General features: G+C 49.3%; 1 protein-coding gene across 5 annotated transcripts in view; it reads right to left on the reverse strand.

Annotated features, from left to right (window-relative positions):
• The window catches only part of VPS13A (vacuolar protein sorting 13 homolog A), a 2,994,934-nt gene that overhangs the window by 1,963,460 nt on the left and 1,010,493 nt on the right, over window positions 1-20,981 (reverse strand). For all 5 annotated transcript variants that reach the window (XR_011280366.1, XR_011280367.1, XM_069625905.1 and 2 more), the window contains exon 26: window positions 10,148-10,304. Coding sequence is in view for 3 of the 5 variants with exons in the window: in XM_069625905.1 (XP_069482006.1) it covers window positions 10,148-10,304 (157 nt within the window). In the remaining 2 variants the exon portion in view is untranslated. The remainder of the gene's footprint in view (window positions 1-10,147; window positions 10,305-20,981) is intronic.

Below are 20,981 nucleotides of genomic sequence, written 5' to 3' on the forward strand. Positions count from 1 at the left end.
TCTCTGCCACAGCTCCAGGACAAAATGCTTTTTATGTGCAATCTTTTAAAGAGGCCTTTCTACTATGCAATGAGTGGAGTGAAAGAATGGGCTTCAGTGTAAATATAGCAAAATCACACTTACGCAAAATCACTACAGCCCACGTACATGATGTAGGTTGATGCAGGGCTGCATGAAAAGGAAGCACTGGCTCCTTCGGGGGACCCTAATCAAGTCCCTCAGTTAAGTCATATTCATTAACAGTCCTTGGAGGTGGGCCCCAACCCAAGGGCTTGGAGACCTTTGCCATTCTCGCCCAGGATGCAACATTTGGATGGGCATAAGGGCTTGTCTGCATCAGGTCACGCTCAGGGGAGGTGTGAAATCCTTCAAGTCAGAGATTGAAGTCTCCTTTGAAATAAATTCTTCAGGGAAGTCTGCCTTGAGTGCCATAAAAGGGCTAGAATCCAAACAGTGAGTCACCTGTGTCCTCGAATAGTGATTGCAATGACTTGAAAAACTGTCTGTAGAATGTATTTCGACATAGATGTAGATCTCCAAAGTCAACGTCGATGGCTCCTTTGAGGATGCAGCAACATCAGTGTCAAGCGTTGAGGAGGACTCCCCATCGACTCGAGTAAGCTTGCCACTGGGTACTACACCAGCTTTTGAACGTTCAGCAGTCTGTTTTGGTAGGCTGCCTGACTGCATTGGAGAGCTCGGCAAGGTACGTACACTTTTGCTGTGCCGATGCCCAAACTATTCGAACCGCTGCTGCGAACACCTGCATCATCTGGAGCCTGAACTGCTCCCATTGCTCCACCAAAGCAGATTTAGATGGGAAATATACCTGCTTGTCTGCCTGGGGAAGTATCCAAGGATGAGTCCCTGTTGAGTCTTTTCATTTTTTGAAGGAACAAGAAGAGACATGACAGGACTGTCTTCTCAAGTGGGAATTTTTTCAATGTTTTTGGCTCCTATTTTTAGGTTTGTAGGTCGATTCTCTTTTTTTGGCAGCCTCTGGGCTTCTGCCCTATGACAATTTGAGCTTGGAGGGATCTGCGAGCCAAAAACCGCAGCGCTAGCTGGGACCATCTTTCTTTATTTCTTTAATGGCCTTTTTTTTATTAATGTGCAATAGTTAATTATAAACGTTTAGCACAGTAAAAAAGACATTTATAATAAATCATCATAGATAAAAATACTTAAGTAATAATTTACATTACACAACACTTTGATAAAAACATTATTAAAAACATGATTAAAACTTTTCTGAAGTAGTTCCCCCAATCTCCCAATCAATAGATATTTTAAAAAATTAGATCAAATACATAATCTGAGATCAGAGCTTAGTTCTAAGCCATAACTATAGCTGTATAATTTAAAATGTCCTTCCATATCATGAAAGCTGCTGATGTTATAACCATGGATTCAGTCCCACAGTGTAGACCAGAATTGGTCACTACTAATGTTCTCAATCTTTGTGACAAAGTCTGTATACCCTCTTATGTATCGCTTTAATAAAGCGGGGCATGCTGTAAGCAAATGACGACTGGTCTCTATATCATTTTGGCACATTCAGCTTACTTACTTACGGGTAACTGTTGTTCTCCAGCATGGGTCTGGCATGGGTTCACATGCTCATGAATATTCCCCGTCGTCAGGCTGGGAATCCTCAGTAAAGAAAAAAAACAGTATCAGTTTCGTTTCTGAACTGTCTTTCTTAGTAGTAACCAATCACTGGGCTCTGGGTCATTCTGACCCCAGCCAATAACTGCCCTCTCCCTAAGCTCCTCCCCTGGCAGCCATCCTCAGATTTGGTAGCACGTAAAGTGTCAGTATGACCAAGTGAAGAGCCGCAGAGGGGAAGGAGGGAGGATGCACATGTGAATCCATGCCAGACCCACGCTGGAGAACAACAGTAACAGGTAAGTAACTTGTTCCTTCTCCAGCATGGGGTCTGGCATGGATTCACATGCTCATGAATGTAAGAATACATAGCAGTACACATATGCACAACCACGGGAGGTGGCAAAAGGCTCAACATTAAGCATTACATAAATTCAACATTAAGCAACTCTTAACTCCTCTCCAGGCCCACCTTCAGGCGAACAGATTGCGTAGCACTGCTTGGCCGACTCTGGACTCCTCCCTGGAATCCAGGTCGACGCAGTAGAATCTCGTGAAGGTGTGTGTCGACCTCCACGTAGCAGCCCTGCAGATGCCCAGCAGGGGCACACCAGACAAGAACGCTGTAGTAGCAGTGATCGCTCTGGTCGAATGGGCACTCGGACGGCCGGGCAACAGTCGGTTGGCCAACCGATGACAGTGCATGATGCAGCCGGAGAGCCATCTGGAAATGGAAGCCTTCGAGGGAGCCTGCCCTTGGTTCACAGGTCCAAAGTTCACAAACAGCTGTGATGCCTTCCGAAAACCCTTTGTTCGGTCCACATAGAACTTAAGCACTCGAGCTACATCCAGCGAGTGCAAAGTCCTTTCGGCCGGCGACTCAGGCGACCGAAAGAAAACTGGCAACACCAAGGGCTCGTTAAGATGGAAGTCCGACGGCACCTTGGGCATGAACGAGGGGTGCGTCGTCAGCACCACCCTCGTATCATGAAAAGTCAAGTATGGAGGCTTGCAGGATAGGGCCTGAATCTGTCCCACGCGTCGTGCGGAGGTGATGGCCACAAGGAACGCTGTCTTTCACAACATGAACTTCAACGGAGCCGAATGCAAAGGCTCGAATGGTGGCCCCATGAGCCTGGTCAGCACCACGTTAAGCTACCACGCCGGGGCTGGAGCCTTCACCGGCGGGAACGATCGGAACAGTCCCTTCATAAATTCCTTCACCAGTCGATGAGACCACAAGGACGGCTGTCCTGCAGTTCTGGTGTATCGCGAGATCGCTGCCAGATGTATCTTGATGGAAGCGTGAGCTAGTCCAGCTTTGGCCAGCGACAGTAGGTATGGTAGCACTTGAGGTGCCGTAATCCGCAGAGGGTTGATCTTCTGTGCACGGCACCAGACATAGAACCACTTCCACTTATGTACGTAGCACTTGAGAGTTGAGGACGCCCTGGCCTTTGCAAGAACCTCTCTGCAGTCAGCCGGGATATTGTACCCTCCAAACTCTAGTGCTGCAGGAGCCAGGCCTGCAAATTCAGCGACTCCGAGTCGTGATGAAGAATGGGACCTCCCTCTCTGGAGAGAAGATCTGCATCTGTCGACAGCTTGACCGGTGGAGACGCTGAGAGGTCCAGAAGGTCCGGGAACCAGATCTGTCTTGGCCACGCCGGTGCGAAGAGGATCATCCTGCACTGGGACCTCTTGAGCTGGCTGATGAGCCGAAGCAGCAGTGGCAACGGAGGAAACGCATACAGGAACAGGCCGTCCCAGGTGAACGAGTAAGCATCGCACATGCTCCTCGGCTGGGGGAACCTGCTCGCGAACCTCTGGCACTTGGAGTTCGTCGCCGTCGCAAACAGGTCGATCTGGGGTTCGCCCCATCGTTGGAAGAGACGATCCACTGTTACGCTCACCTGGCTCCCACAGGGGCGTCGGTCGGACCCGGACAGCTACGGTCTCCACCCACGTGATGCGTAGTGCAGCGATGACTGACTGGATCTGCCCTCCTAATCTTGTCTGCTTAACCCGTAGAAATATTCTCCTGCAAGTGGAGAGATGGATTTAGCCACTTGTGGATTCAAGTGATGGCATCCCCACAGTCCTCCCCAACTAATCACCTCCGAAATGCCCTCACAGCAATCTCACCTTTTATTCTTGAAAGATGAGCTCTCCATCCTGCGCGGATTTGCAGGGGCGCGTCGGTTCCAGTTACTTCACTGGTTTGAAGGCTTGGGAGAGTTCCGGAGAGTATCGACTCTGAGGTTCCTGGTGAGGACCAGTAAGTATTAAGTTCATAGAGTTCAATATGTCCGATGTTCACTCTTGTTCCCCCCTTCCTTTCTTGTCTTGCAGCTGGCTCGTGAAAAGATGCTCTTGTGGCAGCTGGTGGCGCTCAGGTAAGAGTCTGTATTACCCAGCGCTGTCCGGTAAATGTTGCACGAGGAAAACGTGTTGTTTTGTCTCTCTTTACAGATGCGGCACGGGAAAATATGGAGAGTCACAAAGGGATGCCTCCGGTGGTAAATCAGGTAAGTCTATGGTGGTAAGAATTATATTTGTTGGTTCCCTCGGCTCACCTTGTGGTTTTCTTTTGTCTCCTAGGTGCCGAAGTTCGGCGAAGAAATGATGGAGGCAGCGCCGACCCGAAGGATGCTGTGAAGACTGGTGAGTATGGCGCGGCGCTGCAGCTGGAGGTGCGGCGCGTGCAGAAATGATGTTCTTTACAGGTCCGGAGACAAGATGGATCCAGAATCAGGTGTGGAATAGAAATAAGTTTGTTTTCTAACCTTGTCCCTTTCTTTCCTCTTTGTTTTAGGAGCTCCAGATTCGAGGCAGGCGTGGCAGAAGACTGGATGCAGGCTGCAGGCACGGTGAGTGTTACGCTGCTGGATGCAGAATAACGCGAAGCGAGTGTTGCTGGTCGGGTGTGGTTTAAATAGCCTCAAAAGTAGTCCCAGGTAAAAAGTCCCTAGAACCACACCCAAGTAAAAAATAGTCCCTGTAGAAAAATAGTCCCTTTCAGGCTTCATGTTGGATTGGAGTCATTTGCAGCATGGTCTGCCTGAGGTAAGTAATGACTATGAGCCTGGCGCCTTAGGCGCCAGGACTGATTCCTACTATGAGCCTGGCGCCTAAGGCGCCAGGACTGAACCCAGATAGCCCCTAGCCGGGGCTGCTGAGGTTTTATTAAATGTCTAGATGCCTGCTCCTGGGGCTGATGGGCTTGGTCTGGATGCCTGGGGGTAGGCATCATGACATCCACTTGATCCTGGCGTAGTTTCCACTTGTGGCACGAGCGCAGCTCCCTACTGAGTGAGTCGGCGATGGTGTTTTTTATTCCTGCCAGATGGAAGGGAACCAGAAACATCCCCTGGGCGACGGCCCAGTGCCACAGATCCTGGGCCTCCTTGGATAGGGCTGGGGATCTGGTGCCTCCCTGCTTCTGGATGTAGAACATCGTGGTGGTGTTGTCGGTGAAGATCCTCACGACCTTGTCCTTGAGGGACGGGAGGAACGACTTGAGCGCCCAGAACACGGCGCAGAGCTCCAAGATGTTGGTGTGGAGAGACCTTTCCTCCGGGAGCCAAAGGCCTCTTGCGTGGAGATCTCTGGTGTGTGCACCCCATCCCTCCAGGGAGGTGTCCGTCATCACCGTCTCCTGGTGTGCCGGGGTCTGGAAACCTTGTTGAGCGGGATCTTGTCTTCGAAGCTGCCCGCCGCTTGCATCAGCGGGCGTCGAGGAACTCCTGTAGAGGACGCATCCGTAGCCTGCGCAGGCGCACTAGATAGATGCAAGAGGACATCATAACGAGGAGGGACTTGATGGATCTCACCCTGGCCACGTCCGTGGCTAGCAGGCACTGCACCTTGCCTAAGATGGCCTTCGTCCTTTCCTCCGACAGAGACGCCAATCGTTGCACTGTATCGAGCTTCGCTCCCAGAAACAGTGCCACCTGCGATGGAACCAAATGGGATTTCGGGTAGTTGATGGAGAAACCCAGCTCCGCGAGTAAGCGGACAGTCTCCGCCATGTGCTCGATGGCGAGTTCTCTTTTCCTTGCACGGATGAGCCAGTCGTCCAGGTAGGGGTAGACGTGCATACCCTGCAGGCGCAGCCGCGCCGCCACTGCTGCTAGGCACTTGGCGAACACCCTGGGTGCCGACTTCTACGAATCTGAGGAACTTTTGGTGTCCTTTTAGGATGGGGATGTGGAAGTAAGCATCCTCCAAGTCCAACGACGATAGGAAGTCACCCTCCTCCAGCTGTCCCAGCACGTGCTGAGAGTGACCATCCTGAACTTCTGTGCCTTGATGTATTTGTTCAACCAACGTAGGTCCAGGATGGGGCGCCAACCGCCGGTCTTCTTTCTGACGAGGAAGTATCTTGAGTATACTCCAGAGCCCTGGAGCCTCTTGGGGACGAGCTCGATGGCACCTTTCTTGAGCATCGCCTTTACCTCCAACAGCAGTTGAGGGACGTGATTTTCCTTCCTGGCCACGGGAGGAATGCGGGGACACTTCTTTTGGAATTCGAGAGTGTGCCCGTGGGCCAGGGCATCCAGCACCCAACGGTTGGTGGAGATGGACTCCCACGCGCTGACGAACTTCGCTAGCTGGCCTCCCACCGGGGTGCTTCAGTGGGGGCCCGATGCTACGGCAGGTTCAATCTAGCTTGGAGGCGGCCTTACTGCCTTGGCCTCCTTGGCGATGACGCCGAGATCCTCCTTGTTTGCCGCAACCCCTGTAATCCTCCTGGGACAAGGAGCGGGCCGCCTGGTGGTACGTAGAGGAGCCACCGCCTGATCTCTTGGAGGCCCCCTGTCTGCGTCTGCGCTCCGAAAGGGCCATCATTGCTGAAGGACTCCGAGGGCTTGGGCCTTGATGGCCTGCAGCGACTCATCCACCGTTTTCCCAAACAGGTTGTTGCCGTCGAACGGCATGTCGAAATCCCTGGTCTGCACGTCCTGACGGAAGTCTGCCGCCTTGAGCCAGCCACGTCGTCGAAGGCAAACACTGTTGCCTAACTGGTGAAAACCGGTGTTGGCAATGTCCGTTGCCACCGTTATGGCGTGGTCCGATGCCCCCTCACCTTCCTGCAGAATTTCCAGGGCCTCTGCCCTCTTATCCTCTGGTAGGAAGTCCAGTAGGGGAGCTATATTTTACCACAGCTCCCTCTCGTAACGGCCACAATCGCTAAGGCGTTGGCTACCTTAATTGTGGTTGCCGACGACGAGATGGCCCGTCGCCCATGGCGTCCAATTTCTTACCCTCGTCATCAGGTGGGGAAGTAGAGGTTGAGGCCGTCGCCTCCGCCGCCTTCTTCTTGGCCGCCGCTGAGACGACCGAATCCAGCATAGGTTGAGCCCTGAGGCACAAAGGGGCGGCGTCGGGGACCCGGTACTTCCTCTTGTACCCGTCCCTCTTGGCAGACGTCGTGGACGGGTTCTTCAGGATTGCAAGTCCCTCGTCCCAGATATCGTCGAGTAACGGTACCGCGAGGACAGTTTTCTCTTGGCCTCTCACCGTTGATAGAGGAAACCCTCCTTCTGTTCCTCAGGGCAGAGCTGGAAGAGCTCGGATGCCCTGGCGATCATGGCATGAAAGGAGCCAATTTCGTCGGGCAGGGAAGCCTGAGGGAGTTGTGATGGAAGGTCCGTCCCGTCATCACCACCGTCGTCGTCATCCGTCGTCGTCATATCCGTCGCCGTGTCATCCCTGGGGTCCGGTGAGGGGGATGAGGGCTAGACGGGTCGTGGATCGTCCGCCGGGGTTCGTGGTAATCTCGTCCTTATCTCCGTGCATAAGGTTTGGATTGCCATCAAAATGGCCGCCGAGTTGTCCTGAGGCTCGGGCAATGGCTGCGACGAGAGGGAAGGCTGCTCCTCCACTCGAGCCTTGTCGGCGCCACCGTCGCTTTCTTCGACCAGCTCTTCGGGATCCCTCCCGTGGGATCGTACCTTCTCAAACCTCTCGGTGAGGTTCTTCACGGTTTCCACCAGCTCCTCCTCAGAGCCTGAATCCGTGTCCGTAATGGCCACCGCCCCCGCCCTCTTTTTCCACCGGGGTCTTCACGGGAGTCTTGTCAATGGGCTGGAAAGAGGATTCCCTCTGCGGTGGCAGGGAAACTCTGGGCCCGAGGTCGCCTCCACTGGTGTAGCCTCCACAGGCTTCGCCAGGGTCGCCGCGACTCCCTCGATTGAGGCCTTAGCCGGGTGAATCAAGGCCTTCACCACCATGGGCGCGCTTGAGGCCTTCACCTTGTGGGGAGGGTCACCACCTCGCTCCCCCTCGGCTGAATCCTTTGAGATTGACCGGGGCCTCTCCAGAAGCTTACCTGGCTTCTCGGATTTCCTCTTCCCCGAACCAGAGCGTTGGCTCGTGGTTAATGGTGCCGTGGAAGGCGCACCCTGCCTGGCAGCCGAAGAGCCCGACCGTTCGGCGCTCCCGGGCCCGCGGACTCGCAGTGCATAGTCTTCTGTTGGGACCCCGGGGCGCCCTCACAGGACTTAGAAGACCGCTCAGACCTTTTCTTCTTCTCACCTGCTGGGCCCTTCTCCAGCCAGCTGGCGAGGCGGGTACGACGATCCCTCATGGTCCGTTCCGATGGGTTCTTGCAGAACGCACAGTCCTTCTCCACGAGTGTCTTGTCCTCATGAAGGCAGTAGAGACATCTCGAATGCTCGTCCTCCTTGAAAACATTCTGTAACCCGCATCCAGGGCAGTTCCTGAACAGCTTGGATCCGGGCGTCGAGCTTCCCTTGTCCTGGGCCATGTCCATGGTAGGCCTCAGATCTTCTGGAATCCTCCAAGAAGTGTAACTCGATTAAAACTTCACCCTTGAGGGGCGTAGAAAGGGTAGAGCTTGAGGCTCAATTCAACCGAAAAATGAGAAAATCTCTTTGAAAAAAGAGCGAAAACACAGTAAAAGCTTGAGAGCTATTGCACGAGGACTCCCAAAACTTGAACGTGCAGTAAAGATCTGAGGATGGCTGCCAGGGGAGGCGCTTAGGGAGAGGGCAGTCATTGGCTGGGGGCAGTATGACCCAGAGACCAGTGATTGGTTACTACTAAGAAAGACAGTTCAGAAACAAAACTGATACCAATACTGATTTTTTCTTTACCGAGGATTCCCAGCCTGACAACGGGGAATATTCATGAGCATGTGAATCCATGCCAGACCCCATGCTGGATAACTATATTATTTTCCCTTTTATTCCATTTGTCCCTATATTCCCTAGTAGGAAGGATATTAAGATGCAGATAGAGAATAAAATGTTTAAGTTCCAATGAGCACAGTTTCAACAACTACTCACATGGTTTAGTGACAACAAAACTCTGATGGGAATATTCCATGTATCGTTTCTTAGTATTTCATGCATCTACATTACATGACCTATCCCATAGTCTAGCCATGTTTTTATTTTACTTTCATAGTTAGGATCCACCTCCAATATATCATCTTCAACCACCAGAGCCATAAGAAATGAAGTGGCACTATGTTTCAACTCAAGCACAAATCGGTTAGTTTCCTGATCTTTCAACTTAGAACCCAGTAGTTTTAACATACTATTGGAGTTCAAGTTGTTTTGAATAATTTTTGCAAAAAATAAAACACTGAACATACCATGATGACATAAGCGAGCTCTGACCAAACTCCAGCCTGAGTGCCTCAACAGGCATTGCTTGAGGCATATTAATAACTGTATGCAGCATTTTTGCCACAATATGGTTAAGCCAGCTCACCTGACTTTCCGGAAGGACAACAATGGCGTAAAGAATACTCTGTATAATCACGGTACGATACTTTTCTTGTAAACCATGTATATTATACACCCCCCACTACGTATGATATAAGGTCTTGCAGCCAGCCATTTAATCCAAGTAATGGCCTTTGGGGTCATCAACTGGCGCAAGCCGCATTCCGGGATGTCGTGTTTCACATTTAAATACCACATGCATACATGGTCTGGGTCTTTGACATTTTTGCATCACAGTCTGCGCATAGCTTAATGCCCAAAGGCGTAAGAGTGGACATTTTGGTTATTTTTCTTGCAAGGTTTTCTTGCAGAAAACTAGATAATGCTCTGTGAAGCTTGCAGACAAAAGGAATGAGGGCCATGGGGCAATGTGCAAGCTATATATGGACACAAATGTCACTTCTGGGATTGGTTAGTAGCAGTGTTGACGGGTCCCGACGCCAATGTCACATGGCATCCCCTGCTGGTGAAAAGATTTCCTTGATCCAGCTGAAGCTGCAGGAATATATCAAAGATGAGGAATCTGTGGGAGGGCACTATCCATTAGATTGCAAATGTTGCATTTCTCTTCTTAATAGCTTTGCAAGAACCAGCGTTCTGGTGTGTTCTTCAATTGGCATTTCCACCTTGGAGGACCTCCTCAAATAAATGGTATTATTAAAAATGCCCCTTCTCTTACCAGAATGATCCTATCAGGGGCATGTGCCCTTTCTTGGATGGCCCAAAGAGCCCCTGAATTACACACTTTACAAACATTCCACCATTATTTAAATAATACTTACCCATGTACTCTGGGCATTTCAAGCAGATTTCTCTCAAGAAAGAACTTGCTGCCAAATCAAAAGTTCTAATATTCAGTTCTGTCCCCAGCCCCAGAATTTCAAGCTGAAGCACAGGATTTTCAGTATCCTCAGAAACGCGGCATAACTGTATCATCACCTAGAAAAAAGACAGTTTAGATGTTTATTATGTGTTCCATAAAACACTCTGTGCTGCATGGCTTTCATGATATGATCTAACATTCACAAATAAAATCAAGTCACATAATTAAAAACAAAAACTGAATTTTTGCAATAGTTGCTATAATTTGGCATGCACTGACGGAATGACCTATCAAAGTAAACAATGTCATAATTAGCTGATTGCAGTTAATCCAAGATGTCTGGCCTGCTATCTGTTACATAAAAAATAAAAATATCACAAAAAACAAAAATCAAACACAAAAACAGTGACTAGTTAATCTCCATTGGCTGTAGGAAAATAACAAAATATATTAAGATTAGGGAATTCTAATACAGTAATATACGTCTGTGTGTTTGCTTGAGATGAATCTACATTCTATAGCATATATGTGTAGAACTATTTACTTACAGTAACTTTCTGATGCATTAGTCCTTCTTGCCACAGATTTCTTCAAGCATTCCATAAGAAGGGTAGGCTGGAAGGTGTCCTTTGACTGGGATCAAATGATTCAACTAAAAGTGTAGTTTAAGGATTTTTATTGGGGAACATTTACATTATAGGGAAAATAATACACGTGGTAGCAATAAATTGCAACAGAAACACCAGAATAGTTGGATGGCTTTGAGTAACCAAAAGCTCAGAGAAACAAAAAATTTAAAAATTGCCCTTCTAGCGGGTTCACATAGGTTCTGTTCCCAAAAATATTTTCCAACAAAAGGAATTCTCACAGCAAAGTACCTGAGTCATTATTTGACTTCTTCTGGGTTCTTTGGTAATTCCCAGCAAGTAGTGGTTTCACAGGGATGTCTCCCCTCTCTAGGCCCTCTTACTGTGCAGCAGTTTTGGAGGAGGTGACTATTAGGCGTGCCCCGGTGGCCATAGCCAGCAGGATGCAGGAAACTATGGAACCTGAATATAGGTTTTCCTTAAATATACGGTCACCCGAAGCACTAATAAATGCAGTGCTTTGGGTAACAGGTTAAGGAAAACACTTCACAAGCAGTACATGGGACTGTCGGACAGACTCCCATAGCTGTACCAAGTTGCTGGAGGAGCAAACTCCAATAGGACATTTTGCAGGGCAGCTCTACCAAATCTGGCGTTGTGAACTGACAGTAGCCAGGGAATAATGCTTTGCAGAGGTCTGAATAGAAGCACATGTTGCCTCTTGTTGGATATCTTGAGCTGGATCTCCTCTTTGGAGTGCCGATGTGGCCGCCATACCTCTATTTGAATGCACACTCAAGGCCTTGAGGATGTCCTTTGCCACCACAGAGTAGCATTCAGATAGCCACAAAACAATCCATCTGCATATTGTCTGCTTAGTCACTCCCTTGCCGGTTTTAGGGCAGGTGCACCCCAGAAAGAGCTTTCCAGTGCAATGGCAATCATTCTGGTAATATAGAAACTCATTGCCCCTCACGGGAGTCCATAAAACGTTTCCTCTTTCTTGGAACGGTGAGGCAGAGGATAGATGGTTGGCAAACAGAGTTTTTGTGCAAGGACACCACCTCAGGTTAGAAGGAGGGGTGTATACAAGGGTGGTTTACATTACAACATCTGAAGTTCACTCACTGGTGTGATAGCTACGAGAACAGTCGTCCTCCACACGAGGAGTTGTGCAGGCAGGACTTTAATTGCTGAAAGGAAGACCCCCACCCCCCCCAATCAGGGGGGAATTGCCTTGAGCAGAACAGTCTGCACTTCCTGTTGTAACTGGATGCAAACAGATCCACCTTAAGGGTTCCCCCCAAAGGGTTAAGATCTCAAAATGAACTTCCTGGCATGGCTCCCACTCGTGGGAGACAGATTTCTGCATGCACAGGGCGTCCACTGTTGTGTTCTCCATCTTGGCTAAGTGAACTACCAATAAGGAAATCTTGTTCTGCAACACCCAAAACCAGAGCTGCATTGCTTCCCTGCACAGGGGGAAATGATTCTACAACATCTCTAATTGACTTAGTGTATGTCCACTGTGCTGTATGTCGTGAGGATGAAAGCCTTCCCCTATAGAGAAGACACAAAGTCTTTCTGCGCCAGTCCGTTTGCCCACATCTCCAACAGGGACCATAACCCACTCACCATCTGCTCATTCAGAGGAGCGCCACAGCCATTCAGGCAGGCATCCATAACCACAGTCGCTTCCAGCAACGGTTGCCAACATGGACCGACTGCCATCAAGTTCTCTCAGCAAGTCCAAAACCGGAGTTCCTGCACAATCCTCTTAGATGTGGCAGGTGCTTCTGAGATGGTCCAAAGCTTGATCTGGAGAGGGGGATGTGATCAGCCAATCATCCAGAAGGGGAAAACATGAACACACCCTGTCACTACCGGCAACATCTTGGTGAAAACCATTGGGCTGGAGGTGAGCCTGAAAGGCAGTACTGGGAACTGGTATTGAGAACTGCAGATGACAAACCTCAGGTACTTTCTGTGCTTCGGATGGATTGTCACAAAGTAGAGAGAGACCAATCAATCCTGGAGCTCCAGGGCCTGGAAAATCCACGAGAGTGTTACCATCTTGAACCTTCCTGAGGAAATTGCTGAAGCGCTTCAGACCCAAGATGGATAGCAGACCTCTGTCCTTTTTTGGTGCCAAAAAATAAATGGGAGTACCACCCCCAGTTACTTTCTGCCTGAGGAACCATTTCTATGGCCTCTTTCTCCAGTGCGGAGATTTGGAAAACAAGGTGGCTGAATGGGCAGAGGGCAGTCTGGTAGGATGACCGTCAGCTCACGTCTTAACAGTTGCCCCATGCAGCGTTCATCAAAATAGCTGTCGCTGCCCTGAGTACATCACTGATTTTGAGAGAGATGTGCTGTCTGTCCACATGTGAGGTGAGCTTGGACTGTTGAAGACTATCCATGAATTATTGGACATGCCGGCAGCCTAACCTGCATTCTTGTTCCGAATCAGTTTCAGACTCACGTTGCAGAAAATAACTTGCAGTCACAGTTCCTTTTGTCCATGGAGCCAGTGGTTGGATAATTGGGTATTTCTTAAGTTTCCTTAAACTCCCCTCCAACACATATGGCTGTATGTGTTTTTTTTTTTTTAAACATCACAAATGGTGCAATGTTGGGTTGGCCTCCCCTGGTGTCAGTGAAACCAGAAAAACACCTGTGCCCTGTGATGGTGAGATGCTAACCTGCAGGCACACAGAAACTTGGGGAACTGCATTAACAATAGTGAGGGTATCCTGGCATGCGAGATATGTAATTGATTATTCTTTAGTGCACATGCATAAATTGGTTTAGTTGTATTTGTATTGTTGTGGGTTTTTATAAACAATAAGGTTACTCACTGTGGTGACCACTTTACTCCTAGTCCATAGTCCCCATTCCTCCATACTTATGGGACATTGCTCCGTCCTGTGGGACGGGACCAGTGCTCTTTGTAAAAAGCATAACATTTTTAAAAAATGTATCCTTCCTCTCTTTTTACGCGGGTTCCCGCAAGCACCTGTAACCCCGCCCTCCTTATCTCAGCCCAGTGCATTGCCCATCAGTCCTTTTCTATCGCCTTTAAACAATAACAGAGGAACCTCTTTAGAGGGGACAGCGGGCGGGCGTATGGAGAAAAGGGGACTATGGACTAGGAGTAAGGTGGTCACTACGGTGAGTAACCTTATTATACTCCTAAGTCCCGTCCACTTTCCTCCATACTTATGGGAGATTCCCAAGCACTCCTCACAGGAATTACAGGTGGATGGAAAACTCCTTACTGAGAAAGGTTTTTAAGCACAGCCTGGCCAAACTGAGCATCAGGCCTCGAGCTCGGATCCAAACAGTAGTGTTTGCAAAAGGCAAATGGAGAGGACCAGTTAGCCGTTTTCTCGATGGTCTCCCAGGGGACATACTTTTGAAAGGCAACAGCAGCTGCCTTGCCCCGTACCAGATGTGCATGAACCCCATTTGGAGGTTGAAGACCTTAAACAGCGCAGGACTCCATAATACAGGCAGTGATCCATCTGGAAATAGTCGCTTTGGAGGCCTATTTACCCTGCGGAATACCGAAGGTCACCAAGAGGTGAGACGAACTCCTAAATTCAGATGTTCTGTCCAGATAGAACTTAAGAGCTCTTCTAACATCCAGGCAATGCAAAAACCCTCTCAGCCTCTGAGGCTGGGTTTGGAAAGAAGACAGGCAAGGAGATTGACTGAATCAGAGACCACTTTCGGAAGGAAAGAGGATTCGTCCTCAGGACAACTTTATCCTTATGAAAAACCAGGAAGGGATGCTCTACCGATAAGGCCTGAAGCTCACTCACATGTCTTGCCGAAACCACAGCGACCAAGAAGGATACTTTAAAACAAAAAGGTGCTTAAGGTCTACCATAGCCATTGGCTAAAAAGGCTTATGGCACAAGGCCATAAGGATCACGTTCAGATCCCATGCCAGATGCAGTTTGCGAACAGGAGGGTAAAGAGGCATGAGACCCACAAAGTGCCTTTTAACCACTGGGTTTGACAGTGAAAAAGAGCACTGATCCGTGGATAGATATGCGGCAAAACAGCCGAATGATAAGTCCTGCATGTCAAGGCATGTGTTAGGGAGAATTCTCTGTAAAGGCTAATTTCCCAAACCTAGTGTGTCCCCCAGCAGCTTTGCTGGATTTTTGGGGTTTATTTTCTTCTCTCCTGCTAAGAGTGAGATTCTTTTGCTCCAACTCTTAGACATGATTTGAGGTGTTCCTTTAACTTTCCATGTGTTTTATGGGCTATGGGGTGTTAGGGAGAATTCTCTGTTTAGGCTGAATTTCCTAACCTAGTGAGTCCCCCAGCAGCTTTGCTGGATTTTTGGGGTTTATTTTTTTTCTCCTGCCAAGAGTGAGACTCTTTTACCCTCACTCTTGGGCATGATTTAAGTGTGTTTCTTTGACTCTAGATGTGTTTAATGGGCTATGGGGTCTATTACTCCATAGGGCTTCATGTGTTTTTGTGATGTGTGTTACACAGCACCCTCAGTGCAGTAACACAGGGGTGTCATAGTGACCCCCCCAACATAGACTCCATACCCTGGGACTGACTACTGTCTCCCAGGGCATGTAAAGTCACCATTGACTTTACTAGTCTCAAATTCTGAACAGAACCAGTACAAACCATCATATTGTGGACGTACTGGCAGGGGCAATTCGATTAGCCCGGGGTCTGTTAGTCGAGGGGGCACGTCTCCGTCCCCCCTGATCGAGTTTTGGCTGGTGCCAGTGGATACTACTTTTTATATTTGACTGCAAATATATCTCTATGGGATTTGCATTGTTCGAGGCTACCAACTTTAATTATTTAGACTACCAACTTTAATTATTTAATTCCTATAGCCTCCAACATACCGCTGTTTTATTTATTTAATATTAATTCTCCGGTTGGTATTTTTGCCAGAACTCTGTTCTAAAATGGCGTTTGTGTTCGCTTCTGTGACTCCAACCCAAGTTGAGCCCTTTGTTCCGCTTTTTGGCGGGCTTCTCCACAGAAGCCCTCCAAAGTGGTGCCACTCTGTCTGGGGTACTTAGGAGGGGTGGAGGGGGATTTAGGCACCCTGGACTGAGTTGCCTAGGCAACTCAAGTTGCACTCCGTCCTGATTGGCCCAAGTGGTGAGCCGGCCGGCTCACCACTTAGCATGTTTGAGTGACAGCTAGGCTGAGTGAATGGGGGTTTTCTGCATAAAAGCAGGGCTTTGGGGACTGGAACTTTAGAAGTCGCCACAGGACCTAAGAATCTGACGAGGGAGAAGCTGAGCCGACCTGCTACGACGACACCACCGGTGCAGCCCTGCTGGACCGTCTCACCACTTTTCCCAACGACAGAGGAGATCTCCAGCCCGGAGAGTCTTCTTCCTACGACTGATGGGGATAACCAGTCTGCTTCCTTTTTCGCTTCCTGGAGCATCTCGTGGCCGCCTTGCCTGTGCCAAGCATCCCGGCAACCGGGATACCACGTTTTACCACTACCGCGAATCAAAGGGTAGTACCTTCAACCAGAAAACTCTGCGGCTGGTTTCTTCCCTGGCAGTGCAACGACCTTCATCTTTCCTCCACGTCGAGATCTTCTCTTCCTCTGGACGACGCCGCGACTTGCACTCGCTGCCAGGAACAACTGCCCCCGCTGGAGGATCCTTTCCACATAAGGTACCGTGTTCCGCCTGGCTTCCCTTGCAACCGACTGTACGGGGTAAATTTAGCCCCCGGCTTTCGAACCTGGGTTAGCCTGGGACACCCTGGCTAAACTTTTCTGAGCCTAACTAAAACCTTTCTGAACTCCCTGCAAGACTTTTAAAGCCTGTTGTCATTGTGTGATCTTGGGTGCATTTGTGCCCTGTACTCTCTCCAAGAGTGGGCCCGGCCTATGGACTTTGGCTCATAAGTAACTTTTGACGTTCCTGCCTTGCTTAAGAGTTCCTAAAGATTAGTGTGGTGCATTTTCCTACATTCTGCCTTTTTCCCTCCCTTTTTCGTTAACTTATTGGAGTGCCATCTATAGTTAAACGCTCACCTCTGTCTGGAAATAAGTGGTGTTAACTAATAAGACTTGTCTGATAAGGAATAAGGGATGTATATATAATAATAGTAACTGTGTTGAGAGTGATTTACAATAATAGTGCTAGAGTGTTTCAATCAGTGTGTTTTTAAATAAATAATTTTATACCTTGATACCAAAGCTCTGGTCAGTGTTTGCTTGTGCTATTGTATCTGAGTGCCTATTGTGTATACTTTGCATACTGCCTAACTCTTCTTGAGGGAAGTCGGACTGCTCAGCCACAGCTACCAAGTGAATCTGTGTGGTACAGACTGCTACCAAGTGGGTTTACTGCCAAACACCTGTAGTCTTAAATCTTTTGCAGCGGTCCCAGAGGGAACTGCACAGGTTTCTGCCTAACATGGGGTCTTTTACTCCATAGGGTCTCGTGTTTTTTTGATGTGGGTTACACAGCACCCTCCATGCCGTAACCCAGGGGTGTCGTAGCGACCCCCCAACATAGACTCCATACCCTGGGACTGACTACTGTCTCCCAGGGCATGTAAAGTCACCATTGGCTTTGCTAGTCCCAAATTATGAACAGAAACCAGTACAAACCATCATATTGTGGACGTACTGGTCGGGGCAATTTGATGGCCCCGGGGTCTGTTGTTCGAGGGGGTGCGTCTCCGTCCCCCCTGATCGAGTTTTGGCTAGTGGCAGTGGATACTACTTTTTATATTCGACCGCGAATATATCTCTATGGGATTTTCCCATTGTTCGAGGCTACCAACTTTAATTATTTAATTCTTATAGCCTTGAACATACCGCCGGTTTATTTATTTAATATTAATTCACCGGTTGGTATTTTTTGCCAGAACTCGATTCTAAAATGGCGTTTGTGTTCTCTTCTGTGACTCCAACCCAAGTCGAGCCCTTTGTTCCACTTTTTGGCAGGCTTCTCCACAGAATCCTCCAAAGGTGGTGCCACTCTGTCTCGGTACCACAGGGGGTATGCGAGGGGGTTTAGGCACCCTGGACTGAGTTACCTTGGTAACTCAAGTCGCACTCCTGTGTGATTGGCCCAAGTGGTGAGCCGGCCGGCTCACCACTTAGCATGTTTGATTGACAGCTAGGCTGAGTGAATGGGGGTGTGCTGCATAAAAGCAGGGCTTTGGGGGACTGGAACTTCAGAAGTCGCCCTAGGACCTAAGAATCCGAGGAGGGAGAAGCTGAGCCAACCTGCAATGACGACACCACCGGTGGAGCGCTGCTGAACCGTCTCACCACTTTTCCCGACGACAGAGGAGATCTCCAGTCCGGAGAGTCTTCTTCCTTTGACTGGTGGGGATAACCAGTTTCGCCTTCTTTTCACCTTCCTGAAGCATCTCGTGACCGCCTTGCCCGTGCCAAGCACCCCGGCAACCGGAATATCACAGTTTACCACTACTGCGAAGAGAAGGGTAGTACCTTTTAACCGGAGGACTCCGCGGCTGGTTTCTTCCCTGGCAGTGCAACTACCTTCATCTTTCCTCCACGGCGAGACCTCTTCTTCCTCTGGACGAAACACCGACTTGCACCTGCTGCCAGGAACAACTGCCCCGCTGGAGCTCCCTTCACACTTAAGGTACTGTGTCCCGCCTGGCTTCCCTTGCGACAGATCGTTCGGGGTGACAGTAAAGCCTCGACTTTCTAACCTGGGCTAGCCTGGGACAACCTAGCTAACTTTTCCTGACTTGAATTTCATACTTTTTGTGCGAACTATCTACAAGACTCTTTGGGCATAACCCAACTGTGTGAACCTGGACCCTTTCTGCTTGCTCTGTCCAAGAGTGGGTCTTGCAATTGACTTCCTTGCTCTCCAGTAGAACTCTGCCTATCCTGCCTACTGTGGTTCTTTGTAAAAGTATTGAAACTTGTGTGCTTCCTTAACTCTGCCTTTTTCCTCCCTTTCTTTACAACTTATTAGTGTCATCTTATGTTAAGCGCTCACCTCTGTCTGAAAATAAGTGGTGTTTCTCACTAAGACTTGTCTAATAAGTGAATAGGGTTGTATATATAGGATAGTGACTGTGTGCTGAATTTACTCACCTCGTTTTTGCTAGTGTAAACTACAAGTGTGTTTTTAAATAAATAATTATATACTTTTACACCAAAGCTCTGGTCAGTGTTTGTTTGTACTACTGTGTCCCTGTACCTATTGTGTATACTCTGCATACTGCCTAACTCTTCTTGAGGGAAGTCTGACTGCTCAGCCACAGCTACCAAGTGAATCTGTGTGGTACAGACTGCTATCAAGTGGGTTTGCTGCCAAACACCTGTAGTCTTAAATCTTTTGCAGTGGTCCCTAAGGGAACTGCACAGGTTTCTGCCTAACATGGATGCCCGACTCTGCTAGAGGAGAGACAAAGGACAGCACCGTGTCGATCGTAGCCCCCCTGGGGTCCAGCTGTCTGGCTAAGCACCAGTGGCAGAACCAAAGCCATTTGCTCTTGTATTGAGATCTCGTCGAGGGCTTCCTGGCCGCCTGAATAATATGCATGTTATCAGCGGACAAGTTGAGGTGTTCTAAAGATCTGAACTCAGGCACCATGTCGCCATGCTGAACAATTGTGGGGAGGGGTGCCACAGCTGCCAATCTCTCTAGTGAAGCAGTTTGGGAACCAACAGAAGCCTGATCGGTGCACACACCAACAGATGCTGAAGCTCTGAAAACCAAAACCTGGCCGGCCACCATGGTGCTATGAGCAGAAGAGAACAGTTCACTGTGCTCCTCACCTTGCACAGGGTCCGATGAATCCGAGGCAGAGACGGGAAAGCATAGGCTCTCATGTTGAGCCAGGGAATTTCGAGGGCATCCCCAAGAGAGGAGGCTCTCAGCCTGTTCCTGGAGGCATACAAGGGAAGTTTCCTGTTTAACGCCGTTGGGAAGAGGTCCACTTCTGGAGTGCCCCAACACCAGAAGATTTGCAAGAGGACCTCCGAGTTCAGTTCCCACTCGTAGCGGACCATTGTACGTCGGCTGAGGACATCCGCAGTAACATTCAGCTGACCCGGGATGTGCACTGCCACCAGCCAGATGCCATGCTGAACCGCCCATTCCCATATCTGAATGGCAAGATCCACAAGAGGAGGGTACTTGGTACCCCCTTGCTTGTTGATATAAAACATGGACACCACATTGTCCGTGCGGATCCAAACTACTTTGTTGACAATGACAGGCCGGAACGCTTTGAGCGCCAGGAAGATCGGCAGGAGCTCCAAGTGATTTATATGAAGGAGTTTGTCCTGCGGTGACCAGAGATCGGGAACCTGAAGAAGGTCCAACGTTACACCCCATGCCAGCAGGGAAGAGTCCGTTGTGATTGTCACTACCGGGCTGGGATTTTGAAAGGCAGCGCCCACCGATAGATTGCTGAGAGATGACCACCACACAAGGTCCGCTCTCATGAAAAATGGAACAGGAATCATTTTGGAGTCTCGGTGCACTGCTTGGCGCCAAGAACTCCGAAGAGCCATCTGTGTTTGCCTCATCTTGAGAGGAGCAAGCGGAAGAGCCAGCACACACGAGGCTATGAGGCCCAGGAGCCTCTGGAACCACCAGGCCGACATGCTGTCTGACTGCGCAAACACCTGACACGTGGCCAACAGATCTGCCATTCTGTCCCTGGTCAGATACACTCTGCAGTCGATCGTGTTCCACCGAAAGCTCAGGAAAATCAGGTCCTGAGAGACCGTCATGGAGGATTTCCGCCAGTTCACCAACAGCCCAAGATGGAACAGGAGCTGGAGGAGAGACTGAAGGTTGCTCAAGGCTGATTGAGGACAAGGACTGCGCAGCAGCCAATCGTTCAAATACGGATACACATGGATACCCTAAAGCCGAAGATGAGCAGTGCTAGGGAGAATTCTCATAAATGGCTGATTTCCCTTACCTAATGAGTCCCCGAGCAGCTTTGCTGGATTTCTAGGGTTTATTTTTTCACCTGGTAAGAGTGTGAGCCTTTTCCCCACTCCTACATGTGTTTTACTGTGTGCGTTTTCACTTTTTGTGTGATCTTGGGCTCTGGAGCCTCTCCTACTCAATGGCCTCATATTTTTCATGTGTGTTACACAGCACCTTCAATGCAGTGACACAAGGTTGTCTTTGAGACTTTCCACTGACTCCATTTTCTGGGGCTGACTACAGTCCCCCA

Source organism: Ambystoma mexicanum, chromosome 6p (genome assembly GCF_040938575.1).
Source record: "Ambystoma mexicanum isolate Mex_15411 chromosome 6p, UKY_AmexF1_1, whole genome shotgun sequence".
Taxonomy (NCBI): domain Eukaryota; kingdom Metazoa; phylum Chordata; class Amphibia; order Caudata; family Ambystomatidae; genus Ambystoma; species Ambystoma mexicanum.